The sequence below is a fragment of the Chlamydotis macqueenii genome, chromosome Z (assembly GCF_036417535.1).
Source record: "Chlamydotis macqueenii isolate bChlMac1 chromosome Z, bChlMac1.mat, whole genome shotgun sequence".
Classification (NCBI taxonomy): domain Eukaryota; kingdom Metazoa; phylum Chordata; class Aves; order Otidiformes; family Otididae; genus Chlamydotis; species Chlamydotis macqueenii.
In genome coordinates, this window is record NC_141593.1 from 9,045,484 (window position 1) to 9,063,378 (window position 17,895).

The 17,895-nt window shown below is 55.2% G+C and overlaps 1 protein-coding gene across 4 annotated transcripts in view; it reads left to right on the plus strand.

Moving 5' to 3' along the window:
* CNTFR (ciliary neurotrophic factor receptor) overlaps positions 1-17,895 on the plus strand; it is a 201,614-nt gene that overhangs the window by 144,637 nt on the left and 39,082 nt on the right. For all 4 annotated transcript variants that reach the window (XM_086770535.1, XM_086770536.1, XM_086770538.1 and 1 more), the window contains exon 4: positions 202-432. In XM_086770535.1, the coding sequence (XP_086626661.1) occupies positions 202-432 (231 nt within the window). The remainder of the gene's footprint in view (positions 1-201; positions 433-17,895) is intronic.

Here is a 17,895-nt window from a genome sequence, read left to right on the forward strand (position 1 = left end):
AGACCTCCAAGATCATCAAGTCAAAATAAGTCATTGTCAGGGTGGGGAGGAGAACTTGGGCTTTCCTGGCCACCAACACAAGTGTCTGTCCATGCCCCAGTTCTTCCCTTGCTTCCTATACAAGTGATGGTAAGATGCACTTTCCAAGGCAGCCCATGGGGCTCTGAGCTCACCTGGTTTTCTCCTCTTCCTCCTCCACAGACAGCCACATCCAGTATGAGCGGGTAGGTGCGGACGTCACCATGAAGTGCGGCTCCATGGACTGGGACGCAGCTGTGACCTGGACAGCCAATGGCACCGACATCGATGAGTCCCACCTGAACGGGTCCTACTTGATCCTGAAGAAAGTCGACCTGACGCAGAGCGGCCAGTACTCCTGCTACGAGGGCTCCTCCTGGCACCTCAAATACCAGACCTACCTGAGGGTGGGAAGTGAGTACCCTGCCATGTGACGTCGAGGGGGGCAGAGCCCTGCTGTCTCACATTCACCCCTCACAGCCCCCTCCTGCCGTGCTAACCCCTGTTCGGTTGGTCCTTACGATTGCCTGATGCGCCCCACCATACGAGCTCCCTGTGGCATGGAACCGGCCCCTCTTGTCCCAAACCTTGCATCAGAGCCATTAGATTAAACAATGCCTCAGGAATAATTTACGAAGGACTATTGCTCCTCCATCCAGCCCAGTGCCGTGACCACTGTCTCCGCAGGTAGAAAGGGTTGGGGCTGAGCTTTCAGAGGGATTGTGATTGGGAAGGAGAAGTCCGGGCTGGGGTTATTGCAACATGGTTGTTTCAGAGGAGTGGCCAAAATGTGGTGGCAGTTGCTGTGTGTTTGCAGACCCCTGCGTGCCGGCGTGTCGGAGGGCAGCTGCACGTTTCCCAAGATTCTGCCTATCTTAAACTGGAGATGCGCTGATTCACAGGTCTCAGGGGGAGTGATAAGAGTTGTGCTGTATTTCATGTGATGCTGAGAGCTGATAGCGGCTGTGTGTTCGGTGGGCTGCTGTGTTTGTACAACTGATAGCAGCTGTGTCCTTCGCAGTGTGGCGTCTGCAACCAGCAGCGGCAGGTGTCTGGGAGCACCAGCCGGTGTAGCGGGCTGTGGGGTGGTTACTGCTGCAGACGATGCTGCAAGGTGTCAGCTGGGACCCCCAGCAGCTGGGGATGTGGCGTGTAGGTGGCCGTACATTCCCAGGTTTGGAGGACGTGTTAGAGCATTTCTCTGCTCCTTGCATCAGAGCCAGGGGGACATTTCCATCCCAGACCATGGTCCAGGGGGCAGAGGGTCACAGGGGACCAGCCGTGGCCTGTGTAAGTCCTGCCAATTAGGCAGCAGGGGCTCACTGCACCTGTACATCAGAATGAAGAAATTCACGTTTCAGGGATGCTGCACAGTATCTGGCTTCATGGTTTAGGGTCTGGTGAGAGGGACCCTGGCACGTGGGCCAAGAGGAAGGGGTGCTGGAAGAAGCTGAAAGGCAAGGTGAAAAGCAGGGGAGGGGAGAGCAGCCAGTGGAGGGTAGGGTTACGGCAGCAAGTAGGTGTCGAGGCTGGGAGCATGGCAGACGAGAAGGCAGTGGCAGATGAGTCAAGGGCCTTTCAGCCGCGCTGTTGGCATGCAGAGACGTACGCGGGTGATGTGGAGGCGTTCGTGGGACGGCAGGAGCTGGGTGTCATGGGGACAGGAGGCACCTGCTTGCCAGATCCCACTGCGGGGAGAGGTTCCAGGCCGTGCTGGTGTGTGGGCGTGCTTCAGACCAAGTCTGGAGAGAATGAGAGGAGCAAGAGGGGGCTGCAGCCTCCAACCACCTCCTCTGCAGCTGTGGCATCGCCGTCACTTTGCAATAGCTCTTCCATCTGCTAAGCACCTCGCTAATAGTAATCCCTGTCAATCTGCTCAGGGACCCGTGGGAATTGCTCAGCTTTAGAGCCCAAATCCTGCTGTTTCCTGTTACTGTGTGTTCCCGTTCGCTGGAGGCTCATAGCCCCCCCGAGCGCTGGGCAGCTGAGGAGCCTGGTTGGACATTGCAGGAGCCACCAGCCCTGGGAGACAGGGTGACAAATAAATATGTGAATGCCGGGTGTTGTTAATGCAATTAAGTATGCAAGGAGCTAATCAGGTGAGACGCTTTTAGTAGTAATTAATTTAATTGCCTGGATTTTAATTTAACATTCTCTGTGAGCTTTCCTTTCCCAGCGCTGCCACCGCCAGCCCCTGCCTGCACCCTCCCAACTTTCCTCCCTCTGCAGGGCTTGATTGATTCCCTGGAGGTGCATGGGCTGCTGCAGGGGAGCATGTTTTGGAGCATCCCAAGATGGAGATGAGGATGGGGATGGAGGTGGAGGTGGAGATGGAGACGAGCATGAGCATGAGCATGGGCATGGGCATGGGCATAGGAATGATTATGGAGATGGAGATGGAGATGGGCGGCTTGAAGGAGGTTTGCAGCATAGCCCTGTGGTAGCATCCCTGCTGCAGCTGAGCGCACTGGGAGCCCAAACCTGGGATTTCCTCAGATCTTGGACTTGTTTCTTTTCGATTGCATGGGAAGCTAAATGGAAACAGGCTGTGCCTGCACTTTCCCCTCTTGCTGGGGCAGCGGGAAAGATGACGGCAGCGGGAGTGAGGGGCTAGGAGAGTGCGGTGAAGTGCTGGGGATCTCATTAAATAAATGACGGTACCTGGAGCGTGCCCCCCAGGTGAGGCAGGGGCACTCCCAGGCAAACACCACAGGATGTCAGGAGGGAGCGGAGAGATGGCGAGGACTAGGAAAGCATGTCAATTAGCAAAGCAAGCTCCGTCGTGGAGGTCGGCGAGCGCAGGGATAAAGGGAGACCTGCCAGGAGTCAAGCTGAGCGAGACCTTGCAGAGGAAATGAAAAGGGGAGTTAGCTGTATAAATATGGAGCAAACGAGGAGAGAAGAGCAGAGCTGGCTATGCAGCCAGGTTTCAGGGGAGATTAAAGGTAAGCTCGACAGAGGTACCAGATGAACCCCGCCGGGTCCGAGCCACGATGCTGAGAGTGAGAACAGCACAGGCTGGGGGTTAGGAGGGAGGACAAAACCTGGAGACAGTCCTCCACCATGTAGGCACCTTCAAAGAGAACTGTGCATTGAGGGCTTGGAGAGCACCTCATCCCCAGGTGGGGACATCTCCTGTTCATTAGCAAGGCTCGTTAGCGGCTGAGAGGTCATTGATGGTACTCAGTGCTGTGGTGCAAGGTCACGTATCCCCTGTGCTTGAGAGAAAGAAAAATGCCAATCAGCCTGACCTCACAGCACAGCGAGGCTGCGAGGTATGCTTGGAAGAGGGAGCAATTAAAGATGTGGAGACAAATGGAAAATGGGGGAAAAATTTAAGGGGGATCTTGCCAGGTATATATCACACCAGATTAACCTGATAGCTCTCTTTGATAAGGAAACTGATTTCCTAAGCCCAGAAATGTGGTTGATGTAATCTGTCTTGACTTCAGTGAAGTATTTGCTATGATGCCACATGGGAAATTATGAGTTAAACCAGAGAAAATGTGGATTAGTATGAGAGTTGGAACACAGCTTAGGAAATGGCTAGAGGGGATCAGATTGTGCTGAAAGGGGAGCTGCTGGGAGGAATGGGGGAGCTTCGGCATTGGCCTTCAAACCAGTCTTAGTGGTGTTTCCCACAATGGCTCTGGCCCAGAAGGAGCAGGGAGCTCCAGTGGGACATACCAGTGGCTGCAGAGGGACATCAGGATTTCTGGAGGGGCCAGGACACTCCATAAAGAAGCATAAAGAAGGTGTCTCATCGATGCACTTCAGCAGGCAGGCAGGAGGACACGGGTAGCTCAGCTGGTCCTTGGGGTGAGATTTGATATCTAGGTCCACATCACTGGGCACACGTCCAGGAGCCCACAGGGGAGCCCACATGACTGGAGGTAACTGGGCTGTTGTCGTGGTTTTGTTAGTGAGGGGGGGCCTAAGGTGGTAGCTTCTGTAGGAAACTGCTAGAAGTTGCAGTCCCCTGCAGAGATGGGGACTCTGGTATGTATGCAGCAGGGACAATGTACATCCAGGGATGGGGTGACAGGAGATGGAGAGCCTACCTAGGAGAGGAGGAAGGCCCCACAGGCTTGAGCATCCCTAAGGGTCCCAGATCACCCATCTGCTGGGTGTGAAGCATCCCAGGCACAAACCATCCCAGAGGAAGGTGGCATTTCTCCAGGGCAGCTTCTTCTAGAAGACTTTGAGCAGTGACATGTTGCTCTGCCTGCTTTTTTCAGGCAGCTGAGCATAGGGTGAAACACAGGAGAGCAAACAGGATGCTCCGTGTTTGTCTTCAATGGATCATCTGCCCTGCAGCCAGGACAGCGGCAGATGCCTGAGCATGGCCAGAAGCAAGAAGCAATGGGGCCAGGACTTTTGCACACCGGGCATCCCTGAACTTCGCCCAGGGCTGAGCACCAGGAGCAGGCAGGAGGGAGGGGAAGGCTCCAGGTACCAGGAGCACAGCACTGGGCTCCCGGCTGCCCCCGTGAGCCGCAGCTCTGCATTTGGAAACAGGCGGCCAGAGGGCCAGGGATGGATATAACAAAGTCATTGGGAAATAATGCGCTCTTGAGGTTTGGCACACGGCTCCGTGCATTACAGAATGTTATAAAAATACTGCTAATGGGCCAGAGAGGAGTGGAAACGCACGGCAGAAAGGCTGCCAGAAGCCAGAGAGCGCACATGGGAGCAAGGAGGCCTTGTGTGCATAAAGGGGAGGGAGGAAGGCAGCCAGGGCGGGCGTCCATCCTTTGACTCCCATCCCTCCGTCCCTTTCTAACCTACTTATCTTCATCCTGACCCAGTGGCTTCACCGGTTTTCATCTTTCCTTTTGCCCCTCTGCCCAGCTGTGGGGACGTCCGAGTGCTGCCAGCTGTGCTGCTGACCCCCGTTGCTCTGCCTGCTGCCTGGCAGGGCTGCTGCCTGATGGATTGGGATGCAGGCAAGGATGGGGTCCACATGGGAGAGAAAATATGGCAAAATCCCCTCTAGCAGCAGGGACACAGATCAGGATGCAGGCAGTGGAGTTGGCATCCCCATCCCGGTGGCGGCACGGGGGCTGGTAGCCCAGTGCCAGTCCCAGCCCTGCCCCGTGGGCGTTGCTGCCTTCCAGGCGATTGTGGGAAAGGGACTGGCAGAGGGCAAGCAGCTCCAGGCTGGCCTCCTTCCTCCGTGTCTGTCACTGCAGCGGCTGGCGAGAGAAAGGGGAAAAAACATGCGGTTTGACGGAAAACGACATGGAAAAACAACCAAATTAACAGAAAAACAAACAAAGCAAAACCAGAGAGAGGGAGGGGGGAAGGGGCAAAGCAACAGGAACCACATGTGAGCAGGGAGGCCGGGAGAGCCCAAGTGTGTTCTCTGGCCTGATTAGCGAACGATCAAACATCGGCCACTAATAAATAATCAGAGCCTCCTTTTTCTCTGCCTTAGAAGTCCCTTTCCTCCCAGCTGGGCTCCAGCTGCAACCAGAGGGTTCGACTGCAGTTTGCATCTTTTTTTTTTTGTTGTTTGTATAACTTTTTGTCTTCTTCACCCATCCAAAATAAGGAGGAAACAAAGAATGTAATGACCTCTGTGCGTAAGATGTGTACCTCCAGCTCCCCAGGAGAGGGATGCAGCAGCAGGGCAGGCAGGAGCATCCCATGATGGGCATGGGATAAACAGCAGAGGAAAGCAGTGCCAGTGACTGGTGTCTGCCTGCCTGCCTGTGTAGGTTGGTTTGGTGAGAAAAACTGAAGGAGGGCACTGGTGCCATGCCAGCTTGGGAAAACAGAGGTTTGTCTGGCTCCAGCAGACAGCAGTGAGGGTTCCTCTGCCTGGGAGCACAGTGCCGGCTGGTCAGGCCGGTGCTCCTGCTGCTGGCGCGGATGCTGATGGAGAGGCATGGGCTCGGGGTCAGCGCGTGCAGATATTTCCCTGCTCGTGTCCAGCGATCTGTGACGCAGGGCTTGCTTTTTTTTTTTCAAAAGCCCTTTTGATGGATTTTTTCCCCTATGAACTTATCCAATCCCTTCCCGCAGCCGTGTAAACTGAGGCTATTTCGAGAGCAGCAAGTTAAACACGGCTGCGGTCGTTCCCTGGCACCAGGGCCAGCTGGCAGGGAGCAGCGCCCACCCCTGCGATTCATCCCTCTTGCCCTCCAAATGTCCTCCTGCCCCTCGGGGATGGCCCCGTGCAAGGTCAGCCCCAAGGCCGTGCCCAAGCACTGCATGGGGCAGGACTGCATTAACCTAGACCAAACCTACAGCAAGGATGGAGCTAATAAATATAAGCATGTGGCTGCTGATGTTCCGGCATTGGGAAATGCACCCCAAAGCTTTGGGTTTATTGCTGGGGCTGTGGCTGGTTTCTCCCCATGTGCCTGCGGGGCTGGGGGCTGGGTAGGTGCAATGGCTCTGGAGGGCTTCACGGTCAAGCATCCACCCCCTTCTGCTCCCCCTCCGGTTCCTGAAAGCCGTGGGAAGGGCCCGTTGCAGACAGGGTCAACCAGATTGCGCGAGTGCCTCGTTCATCAAAATTCGGCTTTGTTTTGCGAGGCACACATACTCTCCAGTCACCACCTTTCTGTGCCAAGCTGTTTGTTTGCGGCTGGGAAAACTCAACGGACTAACTTTGCTGCCTATGCCTAGATTTTGGGTCTTGTCCCGGCTGGGTGCTTGAAAAAGCATGCTGGGTAACGATATGCAAATTGCCATCCCTGCTTTTTAAGGAGAAGGCCAAAAAAAAAAAAAACAAACCAACCCACCCCAAAACCCCACCACGCTCCCAAATGCAATTAGTCCTAATCGAATTAGGAGCTGGAGTAGAAAAACAAACACGTTCACAGGCAGCAGGCGACCTTTCTGCCCTATCCGGCGGGATGCACGCTGCTGTGCCGCAGCGGGAAGGAGTGAATGGAGCGGTGCCCCGTGGCTCGCATGTGCACATGCTCGCACCCGCGCGTGCACGCACCCGCGTCCCGCTGCGTCCCTCCCATCCTTCCCCTTGCTGGGCTGGGCAGCCTGCCCAGCTGCAGCATAGCAGAGTGATGCTTCTTTGGCTCGCTACGTAAAATATTATAATCTGGGGCAGCCGGTGTCAGAAACAATAAAAATATCCCCTCTCCCATCCCTTGCGGCCCCCCTGTTTGCACGGGGGAGCTGGAAGCAGCGGGGAGCGTGCAGCAGCAGGGCGAGCGGAGCGGCACGTGGCATTTATTAGGTGCGGCGGCACAGGTCCGAAGCACCGGCAGCTCTGCCCTGGCCTCGCCGATGGTGTGGCCCACAGAGCCCCTGCTCTAGCAAAGAGCATAGCTGCGAGATGGCCAACACCTGCGGGGTCGCTTTTCAGGTCCCCACCAGTACCTGAAGCGACGCGGCCCCGTGCTTGACCCCACTGACCGATGAGCTTGTGCCAGTGCACAGCTTGTGGGTGCTGTGGAGAGCTCATAGCTTTGCCTTTGCCTGAGTCGTGACAGTGGCATGGGGGCACTGCAAAGCGGAGAAGGTGTTCACCCCCTTACCAGCCCACTCCCCAGTGCAGGGGTGGGGGAGTCCTGGGGTTAGCAGCGACCAGCCAGAGCCAGAGTTGGGGCGTCTATCAGAGAGAGGGTGCTCTCAGGTGCCAGGACCCCTTTGGAGAGCACCTGGCAGGGTCCCAAGCTTTGGACCTCGGTTTGAAATGCGCCCAAAGGCTCCCTGTGCGTCCCCTCCTGCAGCGGGGTTGGAAGTGAACTCATGGGATGTGGCAGGGGAGCAGGCTGGTTCTGCCCCTCACCCCATCCCAGCAGCTGCCAGGCTGGAGAAGAAGAAAAAGGGCTTTAGGGCTTGGCAGCTTGGCTGGGAAACCCTCCCCGTCTTCGCCTAGCAGGAATGCCGAATCCTGTGTCCCAGAGGGATGGCAGCACAGCCTCCTCCCGATCTCCTAAGGTTTGTTTATCCTCCTTAACATGACAAAACCAGCCCTGTAATTAAAGAAGCCCAAATCCAGTCTAAACAGCTTCCCACAACCCCTGCTTCCCTGTGCCAGGAATTAGGGATGCCCGGGGCTGGGAGGACAAAACGGCGCTCTGTTTGCTCTGGCCTCTGCGCCATGAAGGATTTCGTCTCGGACGCTCCTAAGTGTCCCTTGTCAAAATATTTGCCGCGGGCTTCCTGCCTCCCACCGGTGGTGGGTCCTCAGCTTCAAGGGCGCTGGGAGGGGAGGGACTGGACAGGATGCAGCCACCTCCTCTGAACCACAGCCGTGGGGCAGAGCAAAGGGGTTGATGCTCCACGTCTGGATGTTGCTTTTCCCTCTCCGTGCACAGCTCCTCAGGGCTGTGGCACTTAAAAAAAGATCACAGTCTTCCCAGATGATGCTGGAAGAGGAAAACCGCACCACTGTCACTGGCACGGGGTACAGCTCTTGCCTGTCACCAGCCACATGTGCCCATATCTGCAGGGACCTAGGCCAGGGAGTCTTCCCAGGGATAAGGAGACCCAAGGATGGGGACCCTCTGCAGCCCCATCCCTGCCACCTGGAAGGAGATGAGATGGCAGGCTATAACAAATCCTCATCTTTCCCAGCTCCCAGTGCTTCTCCATCCCTCTCCAAAACTGCTGGCAACAGCTGGGAACGGCGGCGGGGCTGGGGCAGGCGATGGCGTCCCAGCCAAGGGCGCGGCAGGGTCAGGGCAGAATCCGGTGTACTTTGGTGTGAAAGACATTGTCGTTAGCTATGGTTTCCCGAGCCGGTGTGTCTGCTGTAAATAATTTAGCAGAGTGAATGTGTGCTAACAGCAGGTCAGGGCAGGGAGGAGAGGAGAGGGAGGAGAGTCTTGGGTCTGGAAAGCAGGGAAGGGCATTGGGAATAAAGTGAGATTATTTTCCTCCCGTTAGCCGGACAGGGTGGTGTCTGCCCCCCGGAAAAGGAGTCAGAGGGTTCCCATGCCCAATGGATCTCTCCTCTGCTCAGTCCCCTCCCGAGCTGTCAGCATCGGTACCAGAGGCAACTGCAGGACAATTTCCAGTTGCTCTTGCTCCAAGCACTTTAATGCTCTTTAAACAATTACGCAGTTGATAAATTTTGACAAGAAGAGATAGAAATAGCCTGGGAGAGCCATGCAGTAGAAATGCTCTAAACAGATGTCCCTTTTCTCCCCCTCCTCTGCTCCCTGGGGGTCTTTATCGTTTGCTGTCAACTAAACAAGACAGTGTTTGCATGAGTTGGGATGATGGGGTGGGGGAGCAAAATGCCTTATTAAAATGGTTTATGATACCATCCCTAGGGTGGCGGCTGTTTGTTTTCTCTCCAGGATGGTCTTTTCTGCACCGACGGGAGCTGCGCACGGCCTGCTGAGCGTGACTGTGGCTGACGGCGGGCCGTTCGTCCTGTTCCCTGCCCGCTCGCCGGGTACCGAACTGGGCAGCCTGGCTGCTAGTGATGCAGAGGAGTGAGAGGGGCATGGGTTGTTTACCAAAAGCAAGGGAGCAATGACAGCCTACTGTGCCAAGCAGCATGGGCTGATTTTGGTCTTGCTCTGGGGATGTGAAGAACGGGAGCCCAGCAGTGCCTGCACAGAACCTCACGCAGCAGGGACCAGCAGTGGCTCCCCAGTGAGAGACACGGAGGGCAGAGCGGTCACGAAACCAGGGCTGGACCAGAGCCAGGTCCACAGGGGAAGCCTGATGCCCTGTGTGGCTGAGCTCAGACATGTAGGGAAAGGAGATGGATGCTGCTGTCCATCTCTGGAGACCAGGAGACCACTCAGTGCATCCATGCCAGGAAACCTCTGGGAGATCAGGAGGCGATGCTGTGGTTTTGCTCATGTTGGGCTGCCTTGTTCTGAGCACTCCTAACCCTGGATATTTTTTCTCACCTTGTAGTGTGTGCAGCTTTGGTGCTGAGCACTCCTCAACTCAGTGCATGTTCCAGGAGGAGCAGCATTGCACATGTGGAGTGTCACACATCGCAGGTGCACATGCCCTACCTTCTCAGGGAAGAAAGCAGAGGGCTGCAAGAAGCTCTCTGCCTTTCAGGTGCTTTCTGGATGCTGTGCAACTTGTGTTGGTCCAAGCCAGTGCCTGCAGACTCCGGCAGGCTGGAGCCATGGAATACGTTGTGTGTATGGCAAATGGGCTGGGATCTGTCATCTGTTGTCTTTGCAGTTGACATGGTGCAGTTCACTTCTTTTGGGAAGAGCTGCCTTGCTGAATCCCTACCTCTAATGGCAAGGGACGTGCCGATGACGTGTACTGTGTGTCCCCACACACACTCCTGCCAGAGAAGCACCCAAAGCGGTCCGGTTGTTTGCTCTCTCAAAGCAATCTCTGCAGCAAGGCAAGAGCCCAAAGCATCCATCGTGGCACTGCACGGGCATTCGTCTAGGGACAGAGCGGAGGGTGGTAGAAAGGTGCCCGTGCAGGTGTCTCTGTGTGGGTGTTGGTGCTCTGGGGTGTCATGACCTGCCTGTGCACGCCTGTACATCACTGCCCACTCGCTGCGGCATCCCTGGGTGTAAAGCAGCGTGGTTGCCTGGCCCGGCGGGCAGCTCTGTGGGTTTAAAGTCGGTGTGCAATGGCTTTGAATGTGCCTTTGCAAAGAGAGATCCTTGCATGCAGAGTCTCTGGCTATTGTGGGCGCATTTCTGGCTCCTGCTTGCTTTCCTAATGCTCAGTCCTCCAGTGCTGGATTCGTCTCTGCTTTCTGCATTTGGACCCAAGCTGTTACCCCTTCCCACTGTGTCTGATTTCCCTGAGTCATCAGCCAGGTGCAGATGCCCTCTGCAAATGCTCTTTGGCCTTGTCAGCTTCTTCCCCCTTGTCCTCCTTTGTCCCCCGTAACAGCCAGGGACCTGGACTCAAGGGCTGCACTGGGGACACAGGGCACCTCCCATTCACCTCCCTGCCAGGGAGAAGAGCCCCAGCTTGGTGGGAAGCAGCCAGGTCAGAGCCTCAATGGAAAGACAGAAGGGGAAACTGAGGCACAGGCTGGGGAGCGATTTCCCAAAGCTGCACAGCTGGGCTTAGAAACCAGACTGGTGATTCAGAGCAGGAGAGCTCACAAGCAGCCAGCCTGGAGGCATCGCCTGTGGGCAGCCTCCACACATGCTCCACTTTCTGCTACAGCCTCCATCATCCAGCCCTTCCTCCCATCCCTCCTCCTCCCACTGCCCAGCCAAGTGAGCCGGAGCTGGCTGAGCACGGCTGGTCAGTGTGTGGGTTTACTTCTGCTTCCCTTCTGCTCCCTGCAGTGGCTCCTGCTCTGCAGCAGGGAGACGGAGCCACAAAGCTTGGGGAAGGGGGAATTCCCGTATCTCCAGCAAACCTGCTGAGTTGGTCATAAGTGTCAAAATAAGGTCCAAAAATCAGAGTTTTGCACTCTTCCTGAAGAAGAGAGAGTGGAGGGAGGTAGCTGGTACTGGCCACCCCTGCTCTTCACATTAATAAGAAGCAGGTGGGAGAACGCTGCTGGCTTGGGGACTGCACTGGTCTGCTCCTTGCTGCAAGTGCTGCTGGTGACCCGTGGCTCTGGCAAACCAGGCTTCCCTTGCTAGAGCTGCGCAAGCACACCAGCAATGCTCCCATCACCTCCGGAGACTCAGGAGAGGAAACACCGCTCACTTTTTATCTGCCCAGGCAGTGTTCGTGGGTGTGATTTTTGCAACAGCGGCGAAGCATTGCATGAGTGGCAGCATGTGGGCTGCTGCGTCAGCCTGTGGAGGATGCTGAGGGTTTTGTTCAGAAGTGAAAAAGAGCAGCGGGCTTTTTCACCGGCGTTAAAAAGCTCACAAAGCTGTCATGGCACGTAGTCAGCACAGGCATCGTTTTGCTGCATTCCCTTCTCTCACTTCCCTGTCTCTCGGCGACTGGTGGATCAGAGCAAACCCTGGGGATGATTTGCACTTGGGGCAAGCAGAGCAGCTGCCCCAGGGCTGACAGCGGTGCTGCCGTGCACCTCCAGGGCTTAATTACGATGAAAAGAAAGAAAAATTGCAGAGAGCACGGAAGATACCTCCTGCAGGAGGGTGCCAGGATGGAGACAACCCAAACTGTGAGTTTGTATTGGAACAGGCTGGCCGAAAAGATTATTCTGGGGCTTTTAGAGTCAAGATTGAGACAGTTCTGCCACATGCTGCTTATGTCTGACAAGGAGGCAATTTTACCTCCTTGCAGAGTCTCTGGGATATTACGGGAGGAGTAATTTGAGAAGGACCTTGGTAAACCAGGGAAAGTGCAGAAGGATGCAAAGGGGCGGGGGGGGGGGCGCGAGGAATTGCTGTAAGGAGAAAGACTTAAAGTAATCTGTTCAGTGGCTTCAAAAGGACCTGGAAAGGTGCCCTGATGCCCGTTGGTAATTACCTCCAAGCAGAGAAGATACTGGATACTAAACCAGCAAGCAAAGCCATAACTAGAGGCAATGACTGGAAGCTGAGCACAGCCACGTTCAAATTAGAAATGAGGCTCATATTTTTAATAGAAAAAATGATTAAGCATCGGAACAAACTGCCAAAAGCAGTGGCGGCTCCTCTGTTGCTTGTTATCTGCAGAGCAAGGCTGGCTGCCTTGCTGAAAGATGACTCAGTAGAACACGAGTTATTGGACGCAATAGAGGGGTAGCAGAGGGGCGTAATGGCCTGTGCAACCCAGGAGGTCAGGTGAGATGAACTAATTTTCTCCCATGGCCTTCGAGTCGGTGAGTTAAGGAAGGTGCATGTCCCTGTCTTGCAGATTTAGCGTGGTGATGGCGGTTCCTTTCATCGGATGGTGTGACTCAGATGTGCAGTGGTGCAGAGCAGGGCTGTGGGGACAAACCTGTAGCACAGCAGGCTGTGGGGCATTCGGAGGGTGCTGCATGTTCCTGCTTAGGATGGGGCTGAGACTGTGCCCCTCGTTCCCTGCGTCTTCTGAGACAGGTGCACAGACCTCACCTGAAAGACAGAGGGAGGTGTAGGAGGGCAGAGTGCCCCTCACTGTGTCTAAACTGAGTTGGTCCAACCCTGGGCAGGGATGCTATGGGATGGAGATGATGGACCCTGCTCCATCTCAGCTCCCTGGTGCCTCCACTTTTTGTGCACCCTGCTCCCAGCCAGGCTGCAGAGAGAAATGGAGCAGTGGCTGAGCACTTGGGGTGTCTGCAAGGCATGGGGAAGGCAGAAAAGCAAAATGAACCAAAATGGGATGAGATTTCTCAGGGCTGTGAAAAGGAAGGGGGAAGGGAGGCAGTGGGGAAAAACTCATGTGAGATGTAAGCTGAAGGAGAGGAAGCCCTCCTCTGAAGGAGGGATTGACAGAGAGCTTTTGATCAGGAGCTGGATGGAGATAATGTGCCGTCAAGCAGTGATGGGGAGGGAGCCAGGAGCAGCTCCCTGTGAACCTCTGCCTCCAATGTGCAGACAGGAGCTTGGCACAGCACGGCCAGAAGCACTTACCTCCCTTAATGGCCAGGCAGAGCCTCCCAGGCCACCCCATTAGGAGCTGCCACCCCAGGGAAGCTGGCACAAAGTGCTGGGCCAGCCCAGGAGCAGTCATGCCACGGAGCTGGTGATGCTACCTCCAGCCTTGACACTACCAGCCCCTCCAGCTGGACATAAGGCAGGCCCTGAGAGTGCAGCAGGGCAGCACACCCGTCTGGGGTGAGACTGAGTTAGTTTGTCTCTTTTTGAAGCCGTCTGACCCTTCCAGGGGCAAGAAGAGCCATGTACCGCTGAGGGGATGCCATGTATCCTGCAGGTCACAGTGCCACATCCTTGTCCAAAGGTGCCAGCGTTGCACAGGAGGATGGAATTGGTGGTCCAGGGTAGCAAATGGACTGTGGTGGGCTTGCAGCTGAGCTGGAGATGTGGGGTTTCAGGCTGGTATCACCACTCCAGGCTCTCCAGCAGCACCCTGCTCGCAGTGGGCAGAGGTGAACTCATACAGGGTGGGCAGCCCAGTAGAGACACAAGAGGAGGGGGATGCAGCCCTAGCACAGGGCTCCTGCCAGCCAGCTTTTCCCCATGAAGGGAGATAAGCCCGTCTGCATGCCGGTGGCTGCTGCCAGACACAATCTGGGGCGCGTATGGGCGGGAGGAGCTGGCTCTCCCCATGCTAGGAGAGGGCCAAGTCCTCTTCACCTACTGCTCCGGCAGCAGCACTCCCTGCTTTGCATGAAAGAAGTGCTTTGATTGCTGACATCTGTAGACAATCAGATAAGAATTAGAGTTATTCCTCTCGGCATAAATAGTATTTCTAATCTCATAATCCCTTAATATTGTTCTCACCAGGATGTGGCCACTGCTAATCCCTGAAAGTTTGTTCTTGGGCAAATTTCAGGGAACCCGAGGAGGTGTGGGAGGAGGGGTTGGCCGCCTTCCCTCTCCTCACCCCCAGAATCCCTCCCGGGTATGAAGCAGGCGCAGAAGAGCCGATCAGGCAGCAGCCCCTCCTGCTAGCTGGAAGATGCTCGCACTGGGATGGAGGTGTTTGCAGAGCCCTTTCACTGCTGCTGCAAAGAGCCCTCACCCATCTACCTGTCTGAGTCTCTGCCCCAGGTTTGTCTCTTGGCTGAGCAGCTCAGTGGCACCAGCAGCAGCTCCAGCCTGGTTTTACCACTTGGCTTCCCTGAAGAACTCAACCTGGGGCCTCTATTTGTGTGCTGGAGAGGTTCAGCAAGGTCCCTGCCGCATCTTTCCTTCCCCAGCCCGCCCCAGCTGCACCACACCAGCTCCACTGGCTGATACCAAACCACAACGGGGGCTTGCCCACAAGATGCCAGTGGGAGCTGGGATGAAACCCAGCCTGGGTGGTATTGGGCTGCCTGCAAGCCATCAGCAGCCTGCTGTGGTGCAGGGATGGAAACCCTGGCCCGGGCACCGACCTGTCACAATGGATAGGAAGCCATGTTAGCAGTCGCTCAAGGGAGCAGCTTGCAATGTGGAGGTGAGCAGAGGGGCTGGATGTGCCAAGACTCTGTGCCTTTCCTGTCTTCTAGGTTCCTTCTCTTATATAGCAGCTGTTGCTTCTCCTGCTGCTTCAAGTTTTTCTCACTTTTTATTCCCCAGAAGTGTTGGAGAGGCAGCACAGCAGCTTCAGCCACATCCTGGGCATCTTCTTCATCTTAGCAAGGTGAAGGTGTTGGAGATGGCTTGGTAGCAATAAATACCCAACACATCTGCCTCTGTTTGGGAAAATTAGAGAGCCTCACACTGGTACAACATGCCCATGGCCTGGGCATGCAGCCAGGCAGAGGGTGTGGAACTAGGCTACTTCCCCTCAGAAGCGTGCCCATCACCATCCCCTCCGTGCTCCTCTCACCAGCATCCTACCTACTGGGGCACCAGCATCCCTCCCCTCTGCCACCCTGAAGCGTGTCCATCATTGCCTTGCGGCCCCAAACAATTTGTTACTATAGCTTCGTTCTTCCATGCAGGAAGAGCTCAGATCTCTGCTGAGCTGAAGTCTCCCTCTCATTTCTAGACAGCTAGAAGGAAAGGAGAGAGCTTAGCCTCAAAGGCAGGCGGTGCTGTGGGGATGCTGTGGTGGCAGGATGCAGGACACAGCGGTGCAATGATGCAACGTGTCCAAGAGTCCCTTGCAAACACTGAAACTCTACAAAATCCCTGGGAAGAGAGGGACAGATGGTATTGGCTTGTAATGAGCCAGCGTAATGCCACAGTGCTTTCGCTCGTGCACTGTGAAGGCTGGCAATTGGAGAAGGAGGTAGTGGGTACCCTTGTTGCACTGGGAGATGCTAGTTTTCAGATTCCTAAGGGTTTTTCCCAGAAAGGGGAAATGAATGGGTTTGGCTGTTCACTGCCAACTTCAGAAAAATGCCCTGAAAGTCAGAGCCAGACAAAAATTTTTGATGAATCAGGAAGTTAGAGAATTAAGCGCTTGGGTTCAAGATTTTCCTTGGTTTTTTTTTTTTTTTTGTTTGGTTTTTTTTTTAATGAGATTTTAATGAAATTGGAGGGAGCACCAAAAGGAAAAGCCCTGGAAACTCAACCTTTCATTTAAAATCACCAGAAGGAAAAAAAAATGCTGTTATTATCATGTTTCCACTGGAAGCAAACAAACTGCAAAGCAACCATAAATGTGTGAAACACTTTGGCATGGCCAGATCCCTGGTGTTCACTGGGGTGAGGTGCAGAGAGGACAGCTTGCCCCAGTTTGGCTGCAAACAGGCGCTGCCTGATGTGTCTGCACTGGCTGAGGAGGGGATGGGTGAGCGACTGGGCACCCTGGGGCTGGCATGGATGCAGAGCTGCCAGGGCAGAGCAAAGGCTTACCAAGCCCTGAGACCTGAGGATTGGGAAGGAGAGGTGTGAATGTGACCACTGGCCCTGAGACCAAGTGCCTCTGCCCCTTCCTGTGTTAGGATGGTGCTCTCCTCATCCCTGGGATCTCCCTCCCTCCAGGGCCACCGCCCCTCTGCCCAGAATTTGGCCTTGCCCTATGCCAAATCCTGGGCAGAGAGCCCCTGTGAGGACAGGTGGACATCCCAAACTGGCCTGAGGGAAAGTTTTAGCCCCAAACTGTGGCAGCATACTGAAAGATGCTGTAGGGCATTGCATCTGTGGCGAGAGGGCAGTGACAGCATCCCCTTGGACTCTGATGACCTCCGTAAGTGGATTGCGCCTGTGTTAACTCCATCCCCGCGGTCAGCCCACTCCGTGCCTCTTAAAGCTTGTTCAAACCAGCCCTTTTTCTCCTCGGGGCTGGGATAACATCTCCACACACCGCCAAAGGCCCTCCTGGCTCCATGGTAATCACCCAGAGCTGCACCAGGAAAAGCAGGTAATTAAATTCAGGCCCTCACTTTTTCCCCCAGCAAGCAGATGCAGCAAGACAGCAGTCCTGCGGATACTTATCTGGGCAGAGGACAGAAATTTCGGTCTTGATCTTCCCCATAGCAGCTGCTGGTATATGGCCGCTGAGCCGGGGACCCGCTCCCCCCATCCAGCCATGCCTCGCTGGCTTATCATTTCCAATCCTATCAGAAACAAAACTGCTGCTGCTTAATGCTTCATTACAGGCTGTTATGTGTCTCCTGCACTGCCCAAGAGAGCAGCAAGGAGGGCTCTGACTCTATTTAATAACTGTTTCATGGTTCCTAATTGACAGATAAAAACGCTACTAACTCAGTTTCATCGAACATAATCCATGGGCAGGAGCAGTGGTGCCCTTCTGGAGCCCGGGCGGCAGCGTGAGTTTTGATCCATTATTTTGACATGGGAAATCTGTAACGCGCCAATCTGCCATCGCTGTGACGGGTTTGCGCCTCACTTTTTCCCCTGTTGGTTTTGGCTTTCACAACCTTGGAGGAAGCTGTTAGGGAGGGGTTTGGGGAAGGGTAGCCGGGGCAGACAGAAGAAGTGAGGTGGTGGCTGGTGCTTTGTTTCGGGGGGCTGTTCCCGACATGGTGCTTCACAGTGAGGGTTGGCTTTGGAGGACGTCCCTGTGGGGGTCCGTCTCTGGTCACCTTGGGGCTGTGCCTCACGCTGGCTGGTCCCCAGCCCTGGGACTGTCACCCTGTGCCTGTCAGACTGAGCCACGCTCATACACAAGGGAAGATCCGCCAAGCCTTTCAGCTCTGGTAGGAAAGTACCTGTACTCGCTCAGAGGAAAGAGGAAAGGATTTATTCTGATAAAGTCGGAGATTTCGGAAAACCAGGATGTTTCTTTGTCCACTGCACAGTCAGCAGGATCTAATCAGTGCCTGGGAGCTTCCCCTGCCCCATTTTGCTGGCGCAGGTGACCAAGCGACCCAGACTTCTTCTAAGCTCCGTGTTGATGAACATCAGCCAGCCAAACCCCTGCTCTCCCCAGGGATGCACACGCAATCACACGATTAAAGATGCAGGGCTAGGATGTGCCCAGAGTAGTGAGGAGTGTTGCAGAGGCAGGATTCAAAAGCCACACGCTGGACCT